This window comes from Felis catus, chromosome D1 (assembly GCF_018350175.1).
Source record: "Felis catus isolate Fca126 chromosome D1, F.catus_Fca126_mat1.0, whole genome shotgun sequence".
Classification (NCBI taxonomy): Eukaryota; Metazoa; Chordata; class Mammalia; order Carnivora; family Felidae; genus Felis; species Felis catus.
In genome coordinates, this window is record NC_058377.1 from 69,246,156 (window position 1) to 69,270,712 (window position 24,557).

The 24,557-nt window shown below is 49.5% G+C and overlaps 1 protein-coding gene across 12 annotated transcripts in view; it reads left to right on the forward strand.

The window, feature by feature from the left end:
* TEAD1 (TEA domain transcription factor 1) overlaps nucleotides 1-24,557 on the forward strand; it is a 271,267-nt gene that overhangs the window by 203,233 nt on the left and 43,477 nt on the right. For 8 of the 12 annotated variants that reach the window (XM_011286720.4, XM_045038972.1, XM_011286724.4 and 5 more), the window contains 5 exons: nucleotides 6,189-6,200; nucleotides 7,027-7,161; nucleotides 8,800-8,846; nucleotides 9,713-9,774; nucleotides 11,395-11,519. In XM_011286720.4, coding sequence (XP_011285022.1) covers nucleotides 6,189-6,200; nucleotides 7,027-7,161; nucleotides 8,800-8,846; nucleotides 9,713-9,774; nucleotides 11,395-11,519 — 381 coding nt within the window. The remainder of the gene's footprint in view (nucleotides 1-6,188; nucleotides 6,201-7,026; nucleotides 7,162-8,799; nucleotides 8,847-9,712; nucleotides 9,775-11,394; nucleotides 11,520-24,557) is intronic. The other 4 variants (XM_023239574.2, XM_019812074.3, XM_011286725.4 and 1 more) reach the window with 1 other exon arrangement.

Consider the following 24,557-nt stretch of genomic DNA (forward strand, 5'->3'; position numbering starts at 1 on the left):
GGGTGGAGACCGTTTATTTCTCGGGCTTGGGTGTGTTGGAATTAGAACCTCTTATCAACCGTGTGGTGATGCGGAACTCACAGTGTAAACAGAGGGCTGAATGCATTCACCTTTCTGTGTGAACTGAGCCAGGGCTGGATTTTCTTTTTAAGGGCCACGGAAACACCCTCATTCTCCGTTTTTATCGCTTGCTGGAGAAATCCCGTTGTTAATCGGCCCCCAGTGTCTACGATGCTCTAGACTACCAGAGAGCTGAAAGTTCATGTGATCGGGGCCAGGGTGTCTTAAGCATTTCGGGTCACATGCGCCCCAGAGACTGCAAGTCCACTGAATGGCAAGGCTGCGGGCACCCTGGGGAGTGCTTAATGCAATTCCCAAAGCAGTCCTGAAGGCGCTGTTCTCGGCCTCACTTTACAAATGAGGAAGCAGATGCTCAATGGCCAGGTGACTTACCCAGGGTCCCAAGTCTGCATTTGATCTGCATTTAGCACCAAAGCCCAAACTCTTCACATGATGTCATGCAGCTCTGCCCAAAGAATACTGGTCAAGGATGAGGGCTCATTTCTCTGACTCAAGATGCTTTCACGTCATCTCTCACTGTTCATCGTGTCTGTATGTTTGAATTATTTAATTTTAATCTTTTAAAATGTTTCTTTATTTTGAGAGAGAGAGAGAGAGAGAGACAGAGAGAGTATGAGCCAGGGAGGGGCAGAGAGAGAGAGGGAGCCACAGAATCCGAAGCAGGCTCCAGACTCCAAGCTGTCAGCACAGAGCCCGACGCAGGGCTTGAACCCACGAACCGTGAGATCGTGACCTGAGCCAAAGTTGGATGCTAACCGACTCAGCCACCCAGGCACTTCTGTATATTTGAATTAAACAGCAGATGAGTGGTGGGAGCTGGAACTCAGTCTGGAGCCAAACTAGAGCCTGCTGCCTGCGTGGGTTCCTCTGGCTCCTCGAGAGAGATTTACTTCCTGCCTCTTACTGTCACCTCCCAGGGGAAAGGGGGCTATGGTCAGAAGGGTGCCTTTTCCCCAGCACCCAGACCTAGCTTTAGCTGACCTCAATGATAGGTTTCCTGGTAGTGTTGTCAGGCACACCTATAAATCACCTGGATCCTCATCTACAATCTTTTATGATGCTAAGCCCCACATCAAAATTAAAGGAAACCCTATTGACAATTATAAAATACTAAATATAGCTTAGTACATTTAAAAATGTACAATAGTAAAAGCCTTGAAAATTTTTTCTTTGATGTGAATGGAGTCTCTGGCATTTGGAAATACAATAAGATGAATTAATTGCTACTCATTACATGGCAAGTCGGGAGAAGTATGAATGTGCCTTCCCCCCCTGGCATTAGCTGTTGCCCGACCGAAATAGCCCCCTTTTGTATTTACTCCTGCTTTCTCTAATAATAAGTAAATTAGGGATCATGGCTAGAAAAATTCAAGTGCCCTCCATCTTTTCTCCCAAACCATCCTACAGATTTGCGATGTTTTATGTACTCAGGGGCTAGCGCTAATAATCACAGAGGTCATGTGAATCCACATAGTGCAAGGTGAAAGCAACATCTGCAAAATGACTTTTTAGGAGAGCATCCCGTGTTTTGTCTTTTCCTGAAAAAAGTGGTTTTGCAAGCAAATTGCTATCTTTCCTCTCTCCTGTACTGTATTTTTGTATTGCTGGGAAAAGTGCACTTGGGGAAAAACATTTAAGAGCTATCCAGAGAATTTGAGTCCGTGGTCTTTTTTTCCAGCGTTGCCTATTTTTCCTGGTGTATCAGTGGACTTCCTTACGAATAAAGTAGATTGGAGTCTTCACGTTTTAAATTGATGGCCCCTGAACAAACTGGAGTATATTGATTTAGTATGCTGTTCATTAAAATGCCGTATATAACAGCTATAATATTATACTTGCAAGCTTGTGAACTTTCTATTATCTTTAACGTGGTTGATGGCTAGTGCTGGAAAACAATAAGATAATTGATTCCTCAGAGTAATCAAAAGCCAAGGAAGCAGAGGAAAGTGGGAATAAGACTCCCATACTGTCTGGAGACTGATTCATCACATGTCCTGGAGTCTGAAGAGTGCACTGCTTCAGCCATGTGCATTTGTGACACTGGCCGCCTTCCTGTCACGTATATTACACTGTAGACACTTTCCAAACATCATGCACATTTAAACCGTAACGAGGAGGCAGTCTGTGGAACCCAGAGGTATAGCAGCAGCCTTGCTCTGCCTCATGAAATATGAAAGCCTGTTTACTAAATGGCAATAACAGTTTGGAAGGCTTCAGGCTGAGGAGTTTATGCGTGACACAGCCTGCTGGACCCCGTGTGGCTGAGGCAGGGAAGGCCATTGACAGCATGGCGTGCCAGAAATTGGACAAGGAAGAAAGTCGAGTGGGTTCTGAGACCTGCATCCCTCAGCACAGTGCTGTGTCTGACCTCATTCTTCGGGCAGACGGGCCATTTGTTCTGAAAGCCCCCGTGTTTCCTGCTCCATAAATATTTTGCACATTTCAGACCATGGGCTTGAGTTAGGATTCAGTTGGAAAAGGAGATTTGCCTTTTATTCTCCATTCCCCAAATATTCAGCTTTTTTGTGGCCTCATTCTTCGTAATCTTAGGGATGGAGGGACTTAAAATCAGTAATGAGGACTCCGTGTGAAGTTGTCCAGGCTTTTTGCTAGGACACGGTGTTCTTGTTCATGCAAGGTCACGTATAGACACGCACACACTCAGAGTATTTCCCGTCCTGTAAGACATCACAGACCGCAACTTGGTATTGACTTAGTAACAGCTTTTCAGGATAAAACAGGGTGCTCATCCTTTGTAAATCTCATCCACATTTCAGAAATGTTGGTGTGAAAACATCTTAGAATAAAAGTATTCTGATGTACAAGTGTAACGTATATTTCTGAACTTACTTAAGCGTCAGTTATTTGGGTAGATTAACAACCGCCCTGCCCCCTTTATTCTGGGGTGAGTGGTAAGGATGGAGTGGGACGCCCCAAAAGTCCAGGATATTAGACCAGAGTGACACAGAGAAGCAATTTACTCACTTAGAGTTATAATTTCTTCCAAGCCAGGCTTGTATCTCTAGGCTGCAAATGACAATTTAGAGTCCCTTCCATTGAAATCTCTCAGCTTGGCATCGTTCCGTACTCCCATTTCAGATTAAGTGGGTCAACAGCCAGGCTGTCGGTTCTGATTTCAGGATCTCGCTTGCTGTGCTTATTATCTGCAGGGTTGCTTTAGATTTTAAATAATAAAATGTAATCCTTTTAATTTTCAAATATATATCATAGATAAACGGGGAGAGGTTCTAAAATTAGATGAGTAGGTAGAGCGTCTCCACTTCAAAAGGTAGGAAATCAGAGGTATAGACATTTTAGTCCATTTGCAGAAAATTGCCTATTCTCAAATAGCTAGGTCAAGTGCAGAAAGAACCTCTACTTGAGATAAAATTTCCTCTCCACGCTTGGCTTTCTCTCTGTTAGGATAGGTGGCCAGGAGCTGCCCAAATTTTAACATCTTACTGTCTTTTCGCCGGTGGTTTCCGGCTGTGCGTGTTAAGACGTATTTGCTTATAAATGGAACTCACACTCATTGCCACAAATACTTTTGGAGCCAGAAAGGCTTTAGAGAATAAAGTACAACTCCGTTTCATAGATGAAGAGAATTAGAGCATTCAATGACTTGCCCAAGGTAACGCAACCCACTACCACCGTCAGGCCGAGGCAGGTTCAAGCCCGCCTGGAGAGCCTCCTTTTACTGGCACGGAACAATGTGGTGGGCTAGGAACCACTGATTTGCGCTCCTGCTTCCGGACGTGTGTCCCATTCAGGCACGTCCTGGAACGCCGGGCAGTAAGAGTCCAACCTTACTGTGTTTGGCAAAAGGAAACGGCCATGTTCCGAAGCTGTGTGACATACAAAAGCTGGTGACTTTTCTCCTTTCCTCCTTGCCTGATTTCCTTTAAAAAAAAAAAAAAAAAAAAGCATCAAACTTTCATGAGCTTTTCGAAGAACTTTTCAGTCCGCGCAGCACACGGGAACATCTCCAGCACCTCTAGTAGAATAAAAATGGGCCATGGAGATGTGGGGGAGTCCTTTCTCTTTGGACCTGGACTTTTAATTCTTGAGTCCTTCCATCCACCCGAGTGTGTGCAAACACACTGTATCTGGGCGTGCCACATCACCCCCGTCGTCAGCATTTCATCAACAGGGGACTCTCAGGTCTGAGAGAGGCCCATGATGTGCATTTGAAATTAAAAAAAAAAAAAAATTGTTTGAAGTTTTTATTTATTTTGAGAGAGAGAAAAAGGTTTTATTTATTTTTGAGGGAGGGACAGAGAATCCCAAACCAGCTCCGTGCTGTCAGCACTGAGCCCGATTCGGGGCTCGAACTCGGGAACCTTGAGATCATGACCTGAGCCAAAGTCAAGAGTCGGACGCTTAGCCAGCCGAGCCCCGCAGGCGCCCCGAGGATGGTGCTTTTGGGATCGAGCCAAGCCCACAGATCTTTTGTAGTAATTCCTCAGAATTTGCATCAGCCAGGCCTGCGAGAAGTCTGGGCTGCGCTGTCCCAGCTCCCCTAGCCTGGGCCCCGGAGAAGCTGTGAGGCTTGTTCCTCTCAGTGGAAGGCGCCTGTGGTGAGACCTGTGGCATTACTTCAGTTCAGAAATCACCTTGAGAGGCGTCCGTAACCTCTCATTAGGGGCTAGATGGCTTCGGGGCTGGAGTACAAAGTGACGGGCCCAGAAGAAAACTGATGTGTTTGTATTCATGTCAGGGCACTTCTGACGGAGACGGGCTGTAGTGTGACTAGAGCCGGGCTTTCTGTTCACACATGTGGATCACCTTCTGCGGGGATGATGAGGGGGCAGGTGGCAGGTGAAACCACGGGACCAGCTAGGTAGGAACAGATGGACTGGAGCTGGGATCTGTGTGTGTGTCAGGCTCAGCTGGGTTTAGGGCACTTATACACCTAGTCAGTTTATTCCACCATCATCGTGATTTTGTCTGTTACGAGCATCACAGTGTCTGAAATGATTCAGATCTTAAAAAAAAAAAAAAAAAAAGAGAGAAGGAGAAGGAAGGAAGGAAGCAAAAATGTTGACAGAGAAAGCTAGCTTTAGGTAGAGCCTTCAGCAAATTAGCAAATGGAGGCTCAGCTCAAAGAATGTCATCTGACCAGAGGCAGTAAAGCACCACTCTGGTCCCCCGGTGCCATTCCACTGGGGACGAGCAATCCTGCAGGCTTCCTGGGCCCTTTGTGGTGCCATTCAGCTGTAGCACGTGCCTTTCGAGATGACCATAATGACCGTGTGCCAGCCAAAAAGCTGCGACATGAGGCTCCTTACTTTTTCAGTTGAGAGCCAGAGAAATGTGACAAGTGTCAAATTTCATGCAAGTGTTAGGCTCTTTGTCAAGGGGCAGCATAAGCTTTTTGCAAATTCACGCGGTGTTCTGGCAATTACGGGGCTGAGTGATGTCTGTCTATACCTCGGGAGCACCTAATCTGATCTTTCTTAGAAGCCCCTAGTAGTTATTTTGTAGGCTTTGGGGGGCTTTTTGTTTCTGGTTTTTGCTTGTTCGTGTTTAAATTTCTCCTTTTGGCTTTGCCTTTGGCACCTCCGCATGCTTCTGTGTCACCTCTGGGTAAATCTGTACACATTGAAGCCAAGTCAGGGCTGTTTCAGCCTGAAGTTCCCCTTGACCTTCACTCACTGGCTGACTCTGAACGGCAGCCGTGGTGGGTGCTGTCTTTACTTTACTGTCCCCATTTTGTTCCTGCTCTGATGGAGTCTGGGCCTGGTATAGATTGTATAGACCTTCTGTTAGCAGCCGGGAGGAACCTTGACTTGTTTCCCAAGCATGAAGCCTGTACCGTCAGGACCTGCCTGACCGTTTCTCCATCTGTACTGGGGAAGCCGCAGAACCAGCTCGAAGGGGGTTGGGAGTAGTTTCTGAAAGGTTGGAGTGGTTGGTAATCGCCCTTCTAGTTATCTGGGTCAGACATCCCTCCTAAAATGTGAAAAAAGACCCACACTCCTATGCATTTTATTGTACCCAATATTTTGTGTTTGTATAAGGATATATGTATTTTTTTAAGTGAAGAAGAAAAATACCCCTGCTTTTGTCCGCAATTCTTTTAACAAATTGTTTATTGTTGTATCCAGGTAACAAGCATGGTAAGTATTTTCACCACGTTGAGTATTCTGTATTTTAGCTGTGCTTGGCAGACTTTTTGGCTAGCTTTTGTGTTATCAGCCTTGGCTTTTCTAGAAGTGACCCATCAGGGAAGGGAGAAACCACTTACCCGGTAGCAGCCCCTGCGTTCTCGGCTGTAGAGAGAACCTGTGTGGCCTTAGCCCCGTGGTGGGGATACCTGAGAAAGCATGCACCCCGCCAGCATGCTGCTTGGCCCCGTCCTGGCCCCCTGCCCGCCCTGCTGCCTCCCAACCTCCCCTCACCAGGTGTCTGCTACGGCTTCTGAGCCTCGCATGACTCCAGCAGCCCCTGGGAGTGCGGCCCCGTGACTGTGCACACCGATGGCGCCTGCCCGCACCTTGTGGATGGGCCTACCCCAGATCCACAGCCGCCCCTCTTTACGCCCCCTTCTCCCATCCGTATGCTTAAAAGCAAGGCCTTCCCCCCCCCCCCCACCTTGCCTTGAATGTGTTAAGTAATTGGAGAAATCTCCCTATGGAAGCTGGAAAAATAAATACGCTGTCCACTCTTCTCAGAGGCTTCCCATTCTGTTGAAAAACAGATTAAAAAAAAAATTTTTTTTTTTTTTTAAACCTTGCCACTGGGTAGTCTCAGTAAAGGTTCAGAGTTAACGGTAGGTCGAGTGTGTTTTAGCCTTCTGGCTGTGTTTATTTATCCGTGCATGTTTGCTTCTCCGGCCTCTCTTGTGGCTCTGTATTTAGTCCATGTGCTCGTGGCTGTGCCTGTGGAAGCTGCCTGGTAGCCCTGTGTTCTGTATTAAGTCTGTGTGTCACTGTCACCTTCAAGGATCAGACTGCCAAGGATAAGGCCCTGCAGCACATGGCCGCCATGTCGTCAGCACAGATTGTCTCGGCCACCGCCATTCACAACAAGCTGGGGCTGCCTGGGATTCCACGCCCCGCCTTCCCGGGGGCGCCGGGGGTAAGTCACAAGCTGGTCCTGTAGTGGTGGCCCCCAGGGGTGAGGGGCCGGGCGCGAAGCCATCCACCTGGCGCTTGTTCTTGGCTCCCGTGTAGGGGAGGGAGGGACTACCTGTGGCCAGCTGATGCTGCTGGGGGCAAAGTGGTAAAAGGGAGGGAAGGAGCTGGAGAGAGAAGGAGGGAGGGGGCCTGGAGAGAAAGGAAGAGGAAGGCATCCTTGGTCCCTGCAGACGTGGGATTAGGTATTACTTTGCCAGTGCCCTTCTGGGTTGTGACCTGCTGCTTCTGCTTTTTTTCCTGGCCCTTCGTCTCTTTTCCTGTGTCCTCGGGGTCACTTTAAGGGAACTAAGCCCTAAAGGGACAAAGTATTCTGTTACCGTTTTCCTTTTGCACCTACCAAGGGCTGAGAAGTTGAACGTTTGTTACCATCCCATTAATCTTTGAAATCATCTTTAGCGGTTCTAGTTATTGTTGCCGTTTTGCAGACGAGGTTACGGAGTAACAAGAGTTTGGGGAATTTGATCACAGTCCCATAGATAGTGACCTCAGGACTCAAACCCGGAGCCTTATGCCTCCCTTTGCAACTCCTTTTATTTTTTTAATTTTTTTTTTAATTTTTTTTTCAACGTTTTTATTTATTTTTGGGACAGAGAGAGACAGAGCATGAACAGGGGAGGGGCAGAGAGAGAAAGAGACACAGAATCGGAAACAGGCTCCAGGCTCCGAGCCATCAGCCCAGAGCCCGACACGGGGCTCGAACTCACGGACCGCGAGATTGTGACCTGGCTGAAGTCAGACGCTTAACCGACTGCGCCACCCAGGCGCCCCGCAACTCCTTTTAACAGGCCGCCTCTCCAGCAGGGGCTGGCAGGCACCAGAAGCCTCAGGGAAGCTTACAGCAAAGGAGGTGTCCGCATTGCTTCTTGGAGCTTTTGGCCTCTTGCTCAGAGCTTTGTCCTCTCCCAGCTGGGCCCTCGGTGCTATGAGCTGTGGAGACCGAACGTCACACAGGGAGGGTTTAAGAATGGAAGAAGAGGGGCGCCTGGGTGGCTCAGTTGGTTAGGTGTCCGACTTCGGCTCAGGTCATGATCTTGCGGTCCGTGAGTTCAAGCCCCGCGTCAGGCTCTGTGCTGATGGCTCAGAGCCTGGAGCCTGTTTTGGATTCTGTGTCTCCCTCTCTCTCTGACCCTCTCCCATTCACGCTCTGTCTCTCTCTGTCTCAAAAATAAACGCTAAAAAAAAAAAAATTAAAAAAAAAAAAAAAGAATGGAGGAAGAGAAGGGGAGGGGGAAGGGGGGTGGGGGGTGTGCCTGGATAAAGCAGTCAGACAGAACATCTGTGAGCCCACCTGTAATGTGCCCAGATCTCTGTTAGGTGTCAGGGGAACATGGAGAAGCTGCTGCCTGGTCCCTGCCCTCAGGGCACTGATCTGGAGGAGGAGCCCTGGGCTGCCAGGCCAAGGATGCCACTGCCATCGTGTGCACATCGGTGACCACATCTACGTCGAGAGAGGGTCACCGTGCAGCTGATGGAGGGTCTGAACCCACTGTCTTTAGCAGGGGCTGCAGTGTGTAGGCATCCCGAACAGTGCTTCGATGTGAACTCCTAATTCTGACACCTCTTGCGTTTTGCCTTCTAGTTCTGGCCAGGAATGATACAAACAGGGCAGCCGGGATCCTCACAAGAGTAAGTGCAAGGAGGGGCTTCTCAGTGACGGCAAGGGTCTGGTCACAGCCCAACCCCGGGTGGCGTTTCTCTAGGATGACTCTGCCTCGGGGCTTGCGGGAGAAAGGAGATTTAACCTGAGATTGCCAGAGTCCTCTCCCATTATCCACCGAGGCCAGTAGCAGCAAAGAGACCGCTTAAGTCCAGCTCACGGCCACCTTAAGCATTAGTGTCCAGCGGGAGACAGGGAGAGAGGCCCCGTCCCTTCATGGCTTTGGAGGGCAGAGCCCGGGGTCTTCCTGAGAAGTGCCTTCCTGAGAGAGGCCGGTGGAGGCGATCCTATAGCCCAGCCCATCCTGGCTTTCCCGGTGGTAAGGGCAGCTAAGAGACCATCCTGCTTGAAGCGGGCCTTGTAAACTGGAAGCCGAGGGTGGTCTGGAGATAAAAACACAAAGGCAATCCTGCCCACCTGTTCTCAAAAGAACTTGAGCTGTTTGGCCAAGAGAAGGAGCCTGAAGCACGTCCCAAACCTTGCCTGGGAGTGGTGACCCCTGACCTGGGTCGTGGCAGGGACGAGGAGAGAGGGTCCAGTAGATGTCACAGCATACGGGAATCGTGCTGGGGTCTCTCCAGCTTGTCCCACTGAAGCGGTGTGAGGCTTGATGGTTGGGTCCCCAGCACCATGCTGGCCCGTCTCAATCAGAGGGAGTCACCAGGCAGAGCTCTGCCTGGGCTGTGCTACCACCTGCAAGCAGGGAACCTTAATTGGGGGGGTGTGGGGGTGGCAGGTTGGGCCCCAGCACTGGGAGGCCAAGGCAAGACCTGGGGAGTAGAGTAGCCACTGCTATAGTCTCGATTTATGACTCTGTCCGCCCCTCCGCCCCCAGCGTCAAGCCCTTCGTGCAGCAGGCCTACCCCATCCAGCCAGCGGTCACAGCCCCCATTCCAGGTGAGTCTCCCAGCGACTCCCTCGTGGAGAGTGTCCCACGCAGCTGGCAGCCAGCCCGTCACACTGTGTTCCACAGCAGTGCAACCCCCACCCCCACCCCCCACCCTGTAGGTCCGTGGGTGCCCCTCCCTCACCCCTACTTTCCTTAAGGCTGGAAGTCAGGAGGGGCATGGATGTGTCCAGTGCCCCCAGTCTCCTCCGCCCAGGAGCTCTTCAGATGGGTTTTTACAGAAAAGGAAAGCCGGGGGCTTCTGGCTGGCTCAGTCAGTAGAGCATGTGACTCTTGATCTTGGGGTCATGAGTTCAAGTCCCACATTGGGCAGAGAATTTACTTAACAAAAAGAAAGGGAGGAAGATTTAGATATGTCAATTATATCTCAATTGCAAAGTGGGAAGAAAAAAAAAGAAAGAAAAGGGAAGCCCATCACTTTCGCCAAGACCCTGGGTCACCCTTGGAAGGGGAAGTTGTGGTGATTCCTTCCTCATCATAAACAGGCTGGATTGGGCAGTCCACGTCTTGAGAGAAGATAGGGTTTATTTACCCTTCCTTATGTCAGTAGGTTTCAGTTCCTTGCACCCTTTCTTTAACAAAGAGTTTCCAGGGAAGCCTTGACCAGGAAACCCAAATCTCGCCTGCGTACCTGCCCCATCCCCCACCTGTGCTCCTGGAGTCACTTAGCTGAACTATCCCCAGATCGGGATGTGTGTTCATGTGTTACCCTCTTTTCTGACGCCATGGAACATTCTGAGAGAGAGAGAGAGAGAATTCTGTAGTGCTCATGACCACAGTCTTAGGAAAAGAGATTGGGGGTTGGGGGGTGCCTGGGTGGCTCAGTTGGTTAAGCGTCCGACTCTTGATCTTGGCTCAGGTCATGATCTCCTGGTTCATGAGACTGAGTCCTGAGTCTTCTGTCCACACCTGCTTGGGATTCTCTTTCTCCCTCTCTCTCTGCCCCTCCCCTGCTCTTGTGCTGGAAGGAAGGAAGGAAGGAAGGAAGGAAGGAAGGAAGGAAGGAAGGAAGGAAGGAAAGAAAGGAAAGGAAAGGAAGGAAGGAAAGGAAGGAAGGAAGGAAAGAAAGGAGAGAGGAAGGAAGAAGGGAGGGAGGGAGGGAGAGAGAGAGGGAAGGAAGGAGGGAGGGAGGGAAGGAAGGAGGGAGGGAGGGAAGGAAGGAGGGAGGGAGGGAAGGAGGGAGAGAAGGAAGGGAGGGAAGGAAGGAAGGAGGGAGGGAGAGAAGGAAGGAAGGAAGGAAAGAAGGAAGGAAGGAAGGAAGGAGGGAGGGAGGGAAGGAAGGAAGACAGGAGGGAGGGAGGGAAGGAGGGAGATGAGCCAACACAAGAAGTGCCCAGTAGTCCCAGTGTCTCAGAGGATCTTTGCAGGATTCACCTGGGCTCTTTCAGCCTCTCTGGCCTTGGTCCCCAGCTGGGCCCCTTATCCAGGGTGAGGTGTCTTCCAACCCTTAAACTGGGCTGAAGTTGGCCTTGAGAGGAGCCACATGACCATTGTGCCTCTGGGGTCCTTGGCCAGAACCCCACCACCGCCTGACTTAATTCTACCCCTGGACTCTGGCAGAGGGGGACGAGGCTCACAGCCTCTTTTAGAGGTGACGATTGGTCTTTCAGGTTTTGAGCCTGCGTCAGCCCCAGCTCCCTCAGTCCCAGCCTGGCAGGGCCGCTCCATCGGCACAACCAAACTTCGCCTGGTGGAATTCTCAGCCTTCCTCGAACAGCAGCGAGACCCAGACTCGGTGAGTGTACTGCGAGGTGTGCCTTGAATCCCATCCCGTTCACCTTCCCCCGCCTCTGCCTTCCTTCTCCTTTCCCCCTGCCTCATGCCTGACAAACAACCCGCATGTAAATGGGCCTGCGGGAGATGAGCCAGGCCGACTTCCAATTAAGTAGAAAGGTATTTGTGTTGACAAATAGGTAGAATTTTAGAGCCAAATGCTCTGTGCCTCAAACTCCGGGGAAGGCTGGAGCTGGAAGGGAAAGGCCTTAATAGGCTCTTGTGTTTAATAAAACGTAACAGTAGGTGGCAGTTACTGAACCCTGACGTGGGGCTGGCACTGTGCAAAGCTGTTTATATACATGGTCACTTTTTATCCCCACAAAAACCCTACAAGGGCGGCTACCATCTGACAGATGAGGAAACAGAGAGATTAACTTCTCAAAAGTCACACAGGTAATACCTGTTAGATGCGAGATTCCAGTTCCTGTCTTTAAAACTCAAGCCTAAGCCTTGAGCTTAGTTATTCTATACCGTCTTTGCTTGTTTTCTCAAGATAGCAAGCGGTTCTCTTCTTAAGGAGAAGTAACAAGATGGTATTTTAGCAGTTTGATACAGAACGCGTTGCATTATAATATAAATACCAGTCACAATGGCATCTGGACTCTGTGTGTCATTTTCTTCTTTTCTGTCTTCACCACCCCATCCAGCACCCGCCATACCGTTGTTTCTCAGCCCGCGCCATTATTTCCCATACATATGTGAGCCTCCCTTCTTTCCTACCCGATGAGCCCCAGACCCTTCCTTCACTCCCACTCCTTGGCTGTGAGAATGAGCGTTGCATCTGTGTGTGGGTGAGCCCAAGGCAAAAATGCAGGAATCAGGAGGTTTGTCTTCGGGATCCTCACCAACTTCTCTCTGCACACTCTATCTCACCCTCCCCCCACCCCCCCACCCCCAGCCCCAATCTCGGGCTCCCAACGCCCAGAGGTCCCAGGCTCCCTGTGAGTTCGCCGCCTTGCTGTCATTCCCTCGTCAGCAGAAAGTATCATGGGTGAGTTCACCACCCATCGTAAATACCAGCACACTGAACGATTGGAGGTGGCCTCTCCGGGGTGTTTGTACTTGAGCTCAGTGGAGAGCCTCTGATGGCGGCATCAGGGAGACACCGCGAGCCATCACCAGAGTGGAGACCTAGGGGGAGCCTGTGTGTGGACCGCTGACACTTCTGTCTACGAATTGTGAACTCTGGGAGCTGGTAGTAAAATAGAGCCTGCTCCAAAACTAGGGGAAAAAATGAAGAAAGGGATGTAAAGTAAATCATTGGGCCCATTGAGGCAAGTTACTGGGGCCAGGGAGGGAAGGGCCAGCTGGATCGCTCTTCTTACGTGGCTGAGCGGTTTTATAGGAAGGGTGGTGGCGATGGCTTAAAATCTTTCTCTGTGAGAGGCACTGAGATGAACAAACATGAAGATTATCCTCCTGGTTCTTTGTTTCTTCTTCTTTCTGGAAAGTACAGGGGATTCTTTGGCCAAAGTCTGGGTTTCGGCCCAGGAATGCTTTTCACTTTGCATCACGTGTGTTTGTATGGCACCTGGTTCCTTACAGAGTACGCTGTAATCGATTATTTCATTCTGTCCCCGTAGGGCCCCATGACTAAATTGTTTGCCCTATTTTACAGACAAAGAAACCGAGGCCCAGACAATGTTAAGACAACTTAAGGTGTTTAGCAAATAAGCAGAGGGATCAGGAGCCCAAATGTATTCCGTTATACTCTTTTGACTACCATAAACCATCCCCAGTTTTGAAGTTCTCTCTCTTCAGTACACATATCTCCTGTGTGGCAAATCTCTCTCATTGCTTGTGACCATTTTTTAAGGAACAGAACTCCAACGCACTGGGAAGCAAAAGTCCCAAGATGGTAGTTGTTTTCCCTGGTTAAAACACGATAGAATGTTTTATCGCAATAAAAAAAAATTTTTTTTTTTGATGAAAATGCCTATGGCAGCCCCGTCTTGTGACTGTCCTCTCCGATCATGGACCCATTAGGGCCCAGAATCTCTAGTCTCTCTTTTTGTTGTTGTTAGTGTTGATTTGGCTTCACGTTGTGAATCCCTAGATTCCTTCAGTCCAATCTGTAAACATTTACGAGCACCTGCGCATGCATGCACAGTGTCTGCCCACATGGGGTGTAACATCTAATGGGGGGGGACACACACAAAGCACCAGCCACTCATGAAGAGGTCATTGTGAAGTATGGTGGGGTTTCAGAAGGAAGAGCATCGAATGCCGCGAGCGATTAACGGCACAGGGCAGACTCCCATGAGGAAGTAACCTTAGGTAGAGGATTGATCTAGCCCGAGGAAGAATAAGGGAGAAGAACATTCCAGACGTGATGACTCTGAGTATATAAAGGAGTAAGTGAAAGTTGGTAAACAGTTTTGTAAAGGCAGGACCCACCACCTCCTTGGAATACAGTCCAGAGATACGTGTTTCGTACGTGTTTAGGATTACACATGATAATCCAACTGGTTCGACTGGATTTGGCCTTTTACCGATGGAGGAAAAGGTTTGGCTCTAAAGACTGGACTTTAGCACATGACTTCAGAGGCCCCGAAATAAATGCAAGGCCTGGCGTGAGTCAACACCCTTGGGCCTCTTGAGAACATAATTATATTTTAAGGGGACATGAGTTGGGGACCGAAAGAAATTGGAATTCATTCAACAGCTACGTTTTAAACACTTACTACATGCCAGCCACTGTTTCAGGTGTTAGGGATTCAACAGCAGAGGAAGCTAATCCCCATTGTCATAGAGGCTGGGTTCTAGAGAAGACAAACCAGAAATGCACGCGCGCGCGCACACACACACACACACACACACCTCTCCACGTGGAGTGATGTTGGTGCTGAAGTGAATATAACAGTCTTTCACAGTGTGAAAATTACTCGTCCTTTAGATTAAAAAAGTATAATTTCTGAAAGTAATAATACCTCCTAATACATATGTTGGTGTTGCTGGCTTGCGTCATGATTTTAAAAGTATGTCTGTCAGTGCCAACCAAAGCTGTATCACTGTTGTGAAATTATGTCGTTTCCTTTGTAAACACCAGTCTCACTTTTGATGTGGCTCCTCACATTCCTGGGTTCTGGACCCTTAGTTTGCAGGGGTACACAAATGGATTTAATGTGTACAAGTGAATACACGGGGGATTGTGAATAGTAGCATATGGGTTAATTTTAGGAGAAACGTGAGGGCTTGAAGGATGAGTCTTACCGAAGGAGGAAGCAGGGGAACCTTGGGAGAACAAGGTGACTAATTGAAATTTGGGGGGGGAGAATTAACAAAACTATTTAAAGCTGAGTGAGAGGGTCTCAAGCACCAGCTTCTCAGATTACATAATGTGTACTTTATTTTGCAACTACAGAGCGCTAGGGTGCTGTTACAATGAATGTAACACTTCGGGCCCAAGGTCACACTGAAAAACGTGGAGCTTGTGGATGGTTTCTTTGGCTCTCAGACTTTCTGTGCTTCTCGGGCTTTAATTTTACTGTATTTTTGTTCCAACTCTAGGAAATTGTAAAGCCATCTAAAAGAAACTCAACTGGTATCTTTTAACAATCTGGGATGTATACAGTGTTTAGAATTTAACATTAGACATGTACACACATACAGATGTGCCCCCCCACTTCTTTCTCAGGGCTCAGGCTCCTTGGAGTCACGGGCTTATAGGCAGTGGTGACAAAAGGCAAACAAATAAATGAGTGCCCTGCGTCTTGTGCTGTTTTTCACTAGTGATTTCTTTCATCTTTATCACAGCCCTGTGAGGTTGGTAATTCTCTTCCTTTTTGTAGAAGAGGCCTGGAGAGATAGCTGGTTTAAGGGTGGCCGTGGCCAGCGTTGAACCCTGCTGGTACCGTCCCCCAGGAGGAGATGAGGCACGAACACACACTTGTGTAGCAACAGAGGCAAGAGGAGAACCTGGTTTGCCACATCCCCAGTCTAGGGCGGCCTCCCTGGTACCAGCTCTTCTGGAAAGTCACTCTTCGGCGCACTACGCGCATCACCACTGCCGCCACCGAAGACTTCTTCCTGACTGCCATCCCTGGCGATACTGGCTGCTGGTAATATTCCGCAGTACAGTAGAGGCAGTGGCCGACGCCGTGCATCATTTTATTTAATCCTGTGACACAGCCTGCCCCATGTTAGGCAGTCACTTGTCATTGGACACGGGATGGAGGTCCAGGCCTGCTGACTCTGCAGCCGGAGACGATGACCAAAGAGCTGCAAGATCCACTTGTATCTTCATTTTGTAGTCCGTAGCTCCGCGAAATCTGTGAGGGGCGAAGGAAGAGTAATCCGGGCGGCGAGCGCCCCCTGCTGGCTCTGCATCGTGTACAAACCAGACGGCAGCATTTCCCCAAATCGGTGGTTGTTTATATTGGTGGAAAACCAGCAAGTCAGTCCCTCTGTTACCTTTGGCTCCACTTGAAGCTAAGAGAAAAACAGCAGAGGGTGAAGAAAGGGAGGAAGAATCGAAACAACAAAGACTATTTTAGAAGTGGTTAGTAATGCTTGAAAATGCACTCTTCTACATGATTTCGCTGTTGCGTATCAAAGGACTTCCGAATGTTAAGTGCAAGATCCTCCACCCAGGGTGGGCTGTTTAGAAGCACCTTGCCTGAAATCTGGCCAAGGGAGCCAGCTGCTCCTTTAGGCGGATGAAAACCTGGGCTCGCCGTCTGTGCGCGGGGAGTGGTTTTTCCTGATAAAGCCTAGCCAACTTCCTCCATCCCTACCCTGGGACGCGGCAGGTTCCCCCAGCCCTCCTGCAGCCCGGGCCACATCCGGCCCCACAGCTGGCAGCCCCCCACTGGTTCAGACTTCCCAGGCCCAGGATTGTTCTGGATGCCAGGGCAAGCAGCACCATATGCAGGAAGAGAGTGTGTGAGTTTACTTAGGTAGGAGTTCATACAGCCAGAGAAGGGAAGGCGGTGGATTGGAGAAGGAGGGACAAGGAGAGTATTCTCTTTCGGTTGGGAAGCAGCACTGCTTTGCAGAAAAAGGAGGGAAGCTCTGTGACGGGTACAGGTTTTTCCCTGAACAGGGAAAGCACACCTCGACTCACTACAGCAGCGATGACTGTTGCTGGCACTGACTGAGCTGTTTTAAAAGCACCGTATGCCAAGTATGTTGACATGGATACTGTTCTTCTCTCCAATCTGTCAGTAAAGGAACAGAGGCTCAGAAACACGAGGGTACGTTATCAAGATCCATCGGCAGGAAGTGGCCGTGCCAAGGTTTGGCTCCGCTCGGTGTTCTTAACCACCTCACTGTACCTTTGAAGAAATAAAGAAATTATTCAAACGGAAAGACAGCTGCCTTCCAAACTGTGAGCTCCCTAAGCACAGGCTGGATGTAAACAGTGCCCTTCGCCTTGGGTAGAGAGTTGGGCTGGGTCTCCCCCGAGCTCCTTTTCCAACCTGGGGCACCATGGTTCTTCTCAGGATTTGGGGCAAAGGAGTAAAAGAGGCAAAGAAGGTTGCCACCTGGACTTCAGAACACATCTCCCATCATGCTGTAGTGGCAACATGTGTATTCTGGTGGAACGAGAAGGCTCTATCTGAATTCTGACCAGCTGTGTGAGATTGGGGACCAGTGGACTCAGCCTGACTCCAGTCTGTTCATGGGCATAATGGTCTTCACTGTATTGCTGTGACAGTGAACGTGAGTAGGATCCCTGGACATGTCGACAGTTCCACAAATCTACTTAAGACCTGAGCGCCTTGTAGTAATGTAGCAGGAAGTTGGGCCGGAGACAAGGAAGGGACCAGGCTCGAGAGGCTCTGCTCACCAGGTGGTTTGGACCCTGTTGAAATTCAGCGGGGAGCCAGAATGATTTTTGTCTTAATTTTTTTTAATGTTTATTTATTTTTGAGAGACAGAGACAGAGCATGAGTGGGGGAGGGGCAGAGAGCGAGGGAGACACAGAATCCGAAGCAGGCTCCGGGCTCTGAGCTTGTCAGTACAGAGCCCGACACGGGGCTCGAGCTCACAAACCATGAAGTCATGACCTGAGCCGAAGTCCGACACTTAACTGACTGAGCCACCCAGGCGCCCCATAGCATGATTTTTTTTTAATTAATTCTGATTAATTCTGATTTGAATACATACACACAGCCCCAAATCTAGAAGCATAAAAGAATGGAGGGAGACTTCCCGTCCTTCCAATGCCTGTCCTACCCCGAGTAGGTAACCACTGTTACTAGATTGTTGCGAGTCCTTCCAGAGATTTTAATACATATACCGGGTAATGTGAAGATCCTCACTCCTCTTTTGAAAGACAAGATGTGGTCGGATGTGTGTTCCAGGAGAATGACCTTGGCAACTGGTTAGAAAGCAGGCTCGGGGAGGGGAGTGACTTTCCAGTCCAGGTAATGTGGCAAGGACCAAACCAAGGCAGTGGCCTGGACATGCCCAGGGGGATACAAAACAGAGAATGTCAGAGGGGAGCGACATCGTGTTGATAAAATTAAAAGGCCTTGGGGATTAATTAGCTGTGGGAGGAAGAGCCTAATGGGATGACTGTGTTTTTGAGACCAGGGATGGCGCTGTAATTTGAAGAGCCGTGGAACAGAGAAGAAAGCAGGATTGCTAGGAGCTGGCCAGTCTGCTAATGCTCTTGCTTCTTGTCAAAATGAACTTGGCTGGAGTGGGTATTGGAAACAGAGAACCTCAGCGTCCTTAGGTAGCTGAGCCTAGTAATCAGCTTCTAGATGGCGTGGCCAGGTATTTGAAGTTTGTCTGAATCCAAAGCCCGTGGTTTAAGGAGTTTGAGGAGACGTAGAAGCAGTAACCACCATTCAGGGAGATCTTATGTTCTAAGCATTCTTCCGTGCATTTCCTCGCAGCGTGACATGGAGGGGACTGGGACGATCTTGGAAGGACAAGGATGTGCACCCCAGCCCCACCCCTCCGGGGGCCCACCTGCAGTTCTGCAGGTTACCCCGCAGATAACCTTACACGAAGACAGGTGGTCACTGTGGCCCCAGGAGCAATTTAATTTTCGTATTTTTATAGCTCCTTTCAACGGCCTGAATTCCCAGATCAACGAAAATTCCTTGGTTGGATCACAGATCCCGGTTTTGGTTTGGAAAATGTGACCGGTGCGGCTCGAAGGACATGTACCATTGATGAGGACTGAGGCAAAAAGAAAGGCAGGCGGTTTGTATGGGGGGTCGATTGGAGAAATGAAGGAATGAGCTCCGAAGCAAGGTTAAAACTCCACGGACTGCCACGGACTGCCAGGACTGACAGGGTGAAGACTTAGGGCAGGGTTTCTCCGGAGAAGTTTCTAGGCCCTGCGGTGGCTATTGAGGCAGCGCTTCAGCTCGGAACGGGGTCGTGCATTCACGGGAAACGGCTGTTGGGCCAGATGCGGTTGCCGGTCCTTCAGAAGAGAGGCTCCTTCTCGCACCCCAGTTCGTGGCGTGGCAGGTGGATCTCATGAACAGCAGACCTGCCTACCAGCACCTTTTCCTAAACTTGTTTAGGAAGCAGCTCCCTGTGGTTCACACAGAACTGTCCTGTTTACTGTTTCGTTTGCCCTTCACACTGAGCCCTGGAGAAGAGCCAGCCGGGTGTCATCTGCGTTCAGATGAGGGAGTCAAGACCCAGAAAGGTTAAGCAGCTTGCCCCAGGCCACACCGCTCAGCAACGCCAAAGCCCGGCTTCTAATCCCTGTGTTGTTAATGGACGCCCCACGTGCTTGGAATAAATGGTCAGAGCGCACATTCGGCCTTCCCGGTTCTCCAAGGGAGGCTACAGCTGGTCCGACGGTTGGCTGCGCCCAGTGTTTAAATGCTTCTCCCCCCAGGTTTTTCTGGAAGGACACAAGCGAGGCGGTGTTCCTGGGTGACGGCTCCGCGTGGCGTGCTGTGGTTTTCCCCGCTCTGTCTTGCGTGCTGCCCGGCGGTCCCCGCTGCCCATCCTCACCCAGCTGTACCCTCTCACGGCGGTGGGTGGTTTATCCTCGTGTGGGAGCTGCGCTGGGCACTCGCCATCCTTTTTCATTGCCATTGGGGGATGAGGCAATTGAAAGCATCTGGAAATCGGGGTTTTATGGACGTTTCACAGAGGCCCGGCCAGGCTCCCATCTGCTTTCCGGGGGGGGGTCGGCTCCCCACGCCCGCGTCCCCGCCGGTTGCCGTCCCCGCGCACGGCCCACAGGCCTCTGCAGCTGCACCTCTGCGGGGAAGACCCGCTTCTCTCTGAGAAAACAGCAGCCCCTCTCGAACCGTGGTGGTGGAAACGGGAGGCAGGGCCGAGAGGGTGCATCCTGGTGTGAGATCTGGGCAGGAAAGACCCAATGTGCTCCTTAGTCTTTGCTCTCAGTGCTGTTTGTTTCTGAGAAGGGCACAGGGCAGGGGACGAAGCCAAGTAGCCAGGATAGGGCTGGTGCCTCTGAGCCCTTAGCTGAGGAGAGGCCCTACCGGGAGTTTGAGCCCGGCCAAGCCCTGCCCGTCCCCCCACTGCCTCCAGGCGCTGAATGTGCAGGTCATTCTGCTTGGCTCGGCCCTACAGCCACTCCCTGCGGGGCCCAGGGGTTATCGCAGGTTGCCCAGGCTGCCCCGGGGGAGGGGTGTCTGGACAGAGCCCAGGCAGGCGAGGGACAGGAAGCAAAGGTAGGTGATCTGTCCCTGTTCTGTTCCAACTTGTACATTAGCATCCCTTGACATGAGTTATTCGTCTTGGTTTCTTTAAATTCCTAAGTGGATTATGATTTTTCTGGTGGTGTTATTTGACAGCAGTCATTTTTCAAGGTTTTACTACGTTCTTCACATACTTGGAATTTTTGAAACAAGTTTAGGAAAAGACCGCCATCTTTATGTCGGACGGTGTAGTGCAGCTCTGGGCGTGTCTGAGGGAGCGGCACCAAGGCCAAGGGCCAGGGTTTTTCTCTCCCCCTTTTCACAAAAAGGGAAGTGCCTCATCAGAGGTCCCCGAAATAGAATCCGGTAGCAGTTCTTTTTTCGCAAAAGAGAACAGAAAGTCAAAATCAAACCCGAGTGGCCACTTTGGGGCGTCTGGTTTATCTCATCTGTGGTGATGGGCACTTTCAAGGACAGGTTCTGCGCGTTTCAGAGAGCGGACACTGACCAGTCTGAAGGATAATAACAAGTTAGGTGCAAGCACAGCACTATGTATTTCCCACACATTATCTGCTTTAACCCTTGTGATGCTCCTTCAAGGTGGGTTCTCTGCTTCTCCTATGTTCCACGTGTGGAAGCTGTCCCCGAGGGCTGCCCCCCCCCATCCCCAGTGACCCCGCTAGGAAGTGGCACCCACGCCATATTTGGCCCCAGACTGACTGACTCCAGAGTTTGGGCCCTCGGGGCTCCCTCTGCAGCCTCCCCAAGCAGCAGAGAGGAAGAGGAGAGCCGGGAGCAAGATAGAAAGTGACCTCACAACAGATTTGGGAGAGGAGGAAAAGTCCTTTGTGAGACGCCCAGGGTAGCTAAATAACCCGTTGCAAGTTAGCTTTGTTGAGTTTTTAGGGTAACGTTCACCTTTGTCGCTGTTGACACGCTGTTGACACATTCTTCTGCTGGGAAGAATGGCTAGAGGGATGGTAACGACGAAAAGAGAAAATGAGCATGTTCCCAAGTCAGAAGAAATCTGTGTATTAAGGTTGTGTCAGGGGCTGCCACGCCGTGAGACATCCTTGATCCAGGTGGGACTTTGCTGGTGCAACATTGGTGTTTTTGGTGAACCGTCCAGGCAGACAAGGGTGCCTGTTTCTGCTGGGTCATTCTGAGGAGTTGAGCCATAGGAAGGCTCTGTGATCTGACCAAGTTCCTTTTGAGTCCAGGGAACTGTGGCCAACTAGAATAAACATCCTGAAGCACAACTCTTAATATTTTTGTTTCCCTTTATAGTTCTTTCTCTTCCTCAAAAAAACTCCATGATGTTCCAAGATAGTTTCTGATTGGCTGTTTATTTAATTTAATAAAGTCATATGTGTGCTTTGTATATAAGCCAAATTGAACCAGACTCAGCCTATAAAGAAAAGCAGTGGTCTTCTGTCCCATGTCTCCCCACCTCCTGGTCCTTCTTCTTAGGGACAGGCACTTATAAAGCCTTTCAGCTATTTCTTTGTATATTATTGCCATATTCCCAAATAACATGATCATACTGTATATCTCAATCCATCAATTTTGGACATTTTTTGTTGACTTCTCGCTATGGAGGACCACACTTAGCTCTCTAAATAAATTTAGCACTTTTTTCCTGCCCATCCCCTAGTGTGGTTACATCACAATTTTTGGTTTAGTTAACACTCAGCATTTGTATCACAAGCCTGTAAATTTTACATACAGCATGGTTAATGTGTGATGTGTTAGAACCATTTTCTTGATTGTAAACATTTTTTCCTGGGATTTGTCATTGCCTCTTTTTTTTTTTTTTTAATTCGGTTTTTACATGCCCATAGAAGTTCATCCTCAACATTTCTAACAGAGTTCTCATACTCTTCTCCAGATGGTCACATAAGTCAGGGGATCTTTCAAGTCCATTGTCCCCTTGGTGGCACCCCTCCGGCTCTCCATCCACCCTGGACCAGCTGCCGTCCAGGTCAGGGGCCCAGCTGCTAGCCTGTGCATTCTCTTACCTCTCTTCTGGATTAGGGCCCCATCTCCCTCTTGTGATTTATTCCCTCATTTTGTGAAAACATCCTCCGGCAGCTAGCTGGAATAGTTGGAGCCAGGGCTAATTTTCTGAAACCTTTACAAATCTGAGTGTGTTCAACTCTCACTCAGATGTGATGGATAACTTGTTTCTCATCATGGTTTCCAACTTAGACTTGTGAACCCTTATTCACATCCCGTGAGTTCCACCTCTGTTCTCCTTGCTCATGAGTAACACTGTACGGTTAGTGCTGGAGAATAGTCATTCCTATCAAAAGAGCAGGTGAATGCTGATTTAAGTCATGTGATACACGGGAGAGGAAATGTTGACTGTCTTTATTCCCAACCCGCTCTATGGGAATCATTGAGAACATTTATTTACATGGGTAAATATATGATTCTGACCGTGGAGGCAATAAACCAGCTCCGTACGGTCACTCTATAGGGTCTGTGAAGAAAAGGGTTTTGTGCTATTAGCTCATGGATTCCCTGTGTCTAGCATAGTGCCTGGCATAGAATGGGCCATAGGAGTGCTGGTTTGTTCCACTGAAATCCACAAAAGAAATACGCAGAATGAGCACCTTTTCTGTAGTTGTCATTGAAATGTTGATAATCCACACATCCACTGACCACCGCAGGAGACTTTTTTTTAATCACTGAACAAACCAACGCTAACCTCCTTTTTTGGTATCGAGGCAATCTAGTCTTAGGCTTTAGTGTCCATGACTTACTGACATTCACCCTGTTTCTGCTTATACACTGCCCCCAACACTTAAGGTTTTTAGTTGCTGCTACTGGTGTTGTTTTTGCCAATATTTGTTTCCTGCCCTGTACAATAGAATTGCCCTTTTTTGGTGCCGTGTGTCACCTTTAGCTTTGGGGAAACCACCATTGCTGAAAAGAAAATTGGATTTGTAGGGGAAGGAGGAAGGGAAATCAGGTATTCACCCTGGCCTTCTTCCCTTATAAGGAGAACTGGCCGGATGGGAAGTAGTTAGAGCCTTACCAAATAGTTTTTAGAGTTTTGATTCCATCAAAACTTGAAGCCAAACGTATCCAGTAGATCTCTTCCTTTCAGTCTTCTGGATTTGGGGGCGGAGGGATTCCTAACCTACCCAGGTTGAATTAAGGGGAGAGGGAAGGCTGTTTGTCTCACTGCTGTGGTCTCCAGGATACCTTCTTTAGTCCTTTGTATTCTTAGAAACAAAGTCACCTCTTGGCAGGAATCAAGCCACCCAGATGCCAGCAGTCAGGGTTTGGTTTCACGTCACCAGCTTTGGAGAGGCAGTGCCCGGTTTCCTTTGGCAAAGGCAGCCTGCCCTTCTCCGTTCATTTCAGCCACTCGGGCACAAAGGTAACTTCCTCAAAATAGAAACCTTAGAAGAAGAGTCTGTCTGATGCATCTGCGAATCATTATGTTTATCCTGAATTCTAATTTAACTTCTTAGAATTTTGCAAACACGAGTCAGCTTTTTTCTCTTCTCTTTTCTCAAACCGACCGTCAGAAAACGTAGATGTGAGTGAGTGAGAAGGGTCTAGACGTTTTCTTCTGGGAAGCGGTGTGGTTGACGTTTGCGGCAAATGCTCAGGCTGTGGCATTGACAGGTCCAAGTTTTATTCTTAACTCTGGGACTATTCCCGGAAGTGTGACCTCAGGCAAGTCTGTTCATCTCTGAACTTCCATTTCCTCGTGTGTAATGACCTTAATAAAATGCCCCTGCAGTGTCATTGTGAGGCTGGGATTACCTGAGGTCACATATATAGAAAGCACGTTGCCCGGAGCAGTGAATGGATACAGCGCTTTTCCGGCCGTCGGGCACAGGGGAGGTCTGTCTACACTCCGGGAAGCTCATTATGAGTGGGCCACAATCGAGAATTTGAATGGTCACATGGCTTCGCAACTTGCTCCCAGCTCTTGGCTTACCTGTGCTTATTTTTTCTTTGCTGGGCAAAGGGGTAGCGAAAGCAGGAAAGTTCTTTTGCCTCTCCCCCCAGGATGGAGTCACCTCACATAATAGTAAATGACAACAGTGGGAATCTCAGCAGCTACAGTCGGTCCGACACCTCTTACGGGCTAGGCCCTATGCCGAGGGCCCTCTCTGCATGATCACCTTTCGTCTTCAGACCCGTAGTGCAGTACACATGGTGCGTCCTCGTTGCCCATGTGAGCAAGCTGGGATTTCAGGTTCTCATCTGGCTCCGGGGTTTTTGTGTTCAGCTCTATCTTCATGGCCCCCGTGAAAGTGTGGTAAATTTTGCCCCCCGTTCACCTTCCTGTCCTCTTGACGTGCAGAGGTCCTGGGTTCCAGCAGGACGCTGCAGGGACCCTAGCCGTCGTGAGCCAAGAAGATTGCAAGTCCCAGCTCCTCACCTAC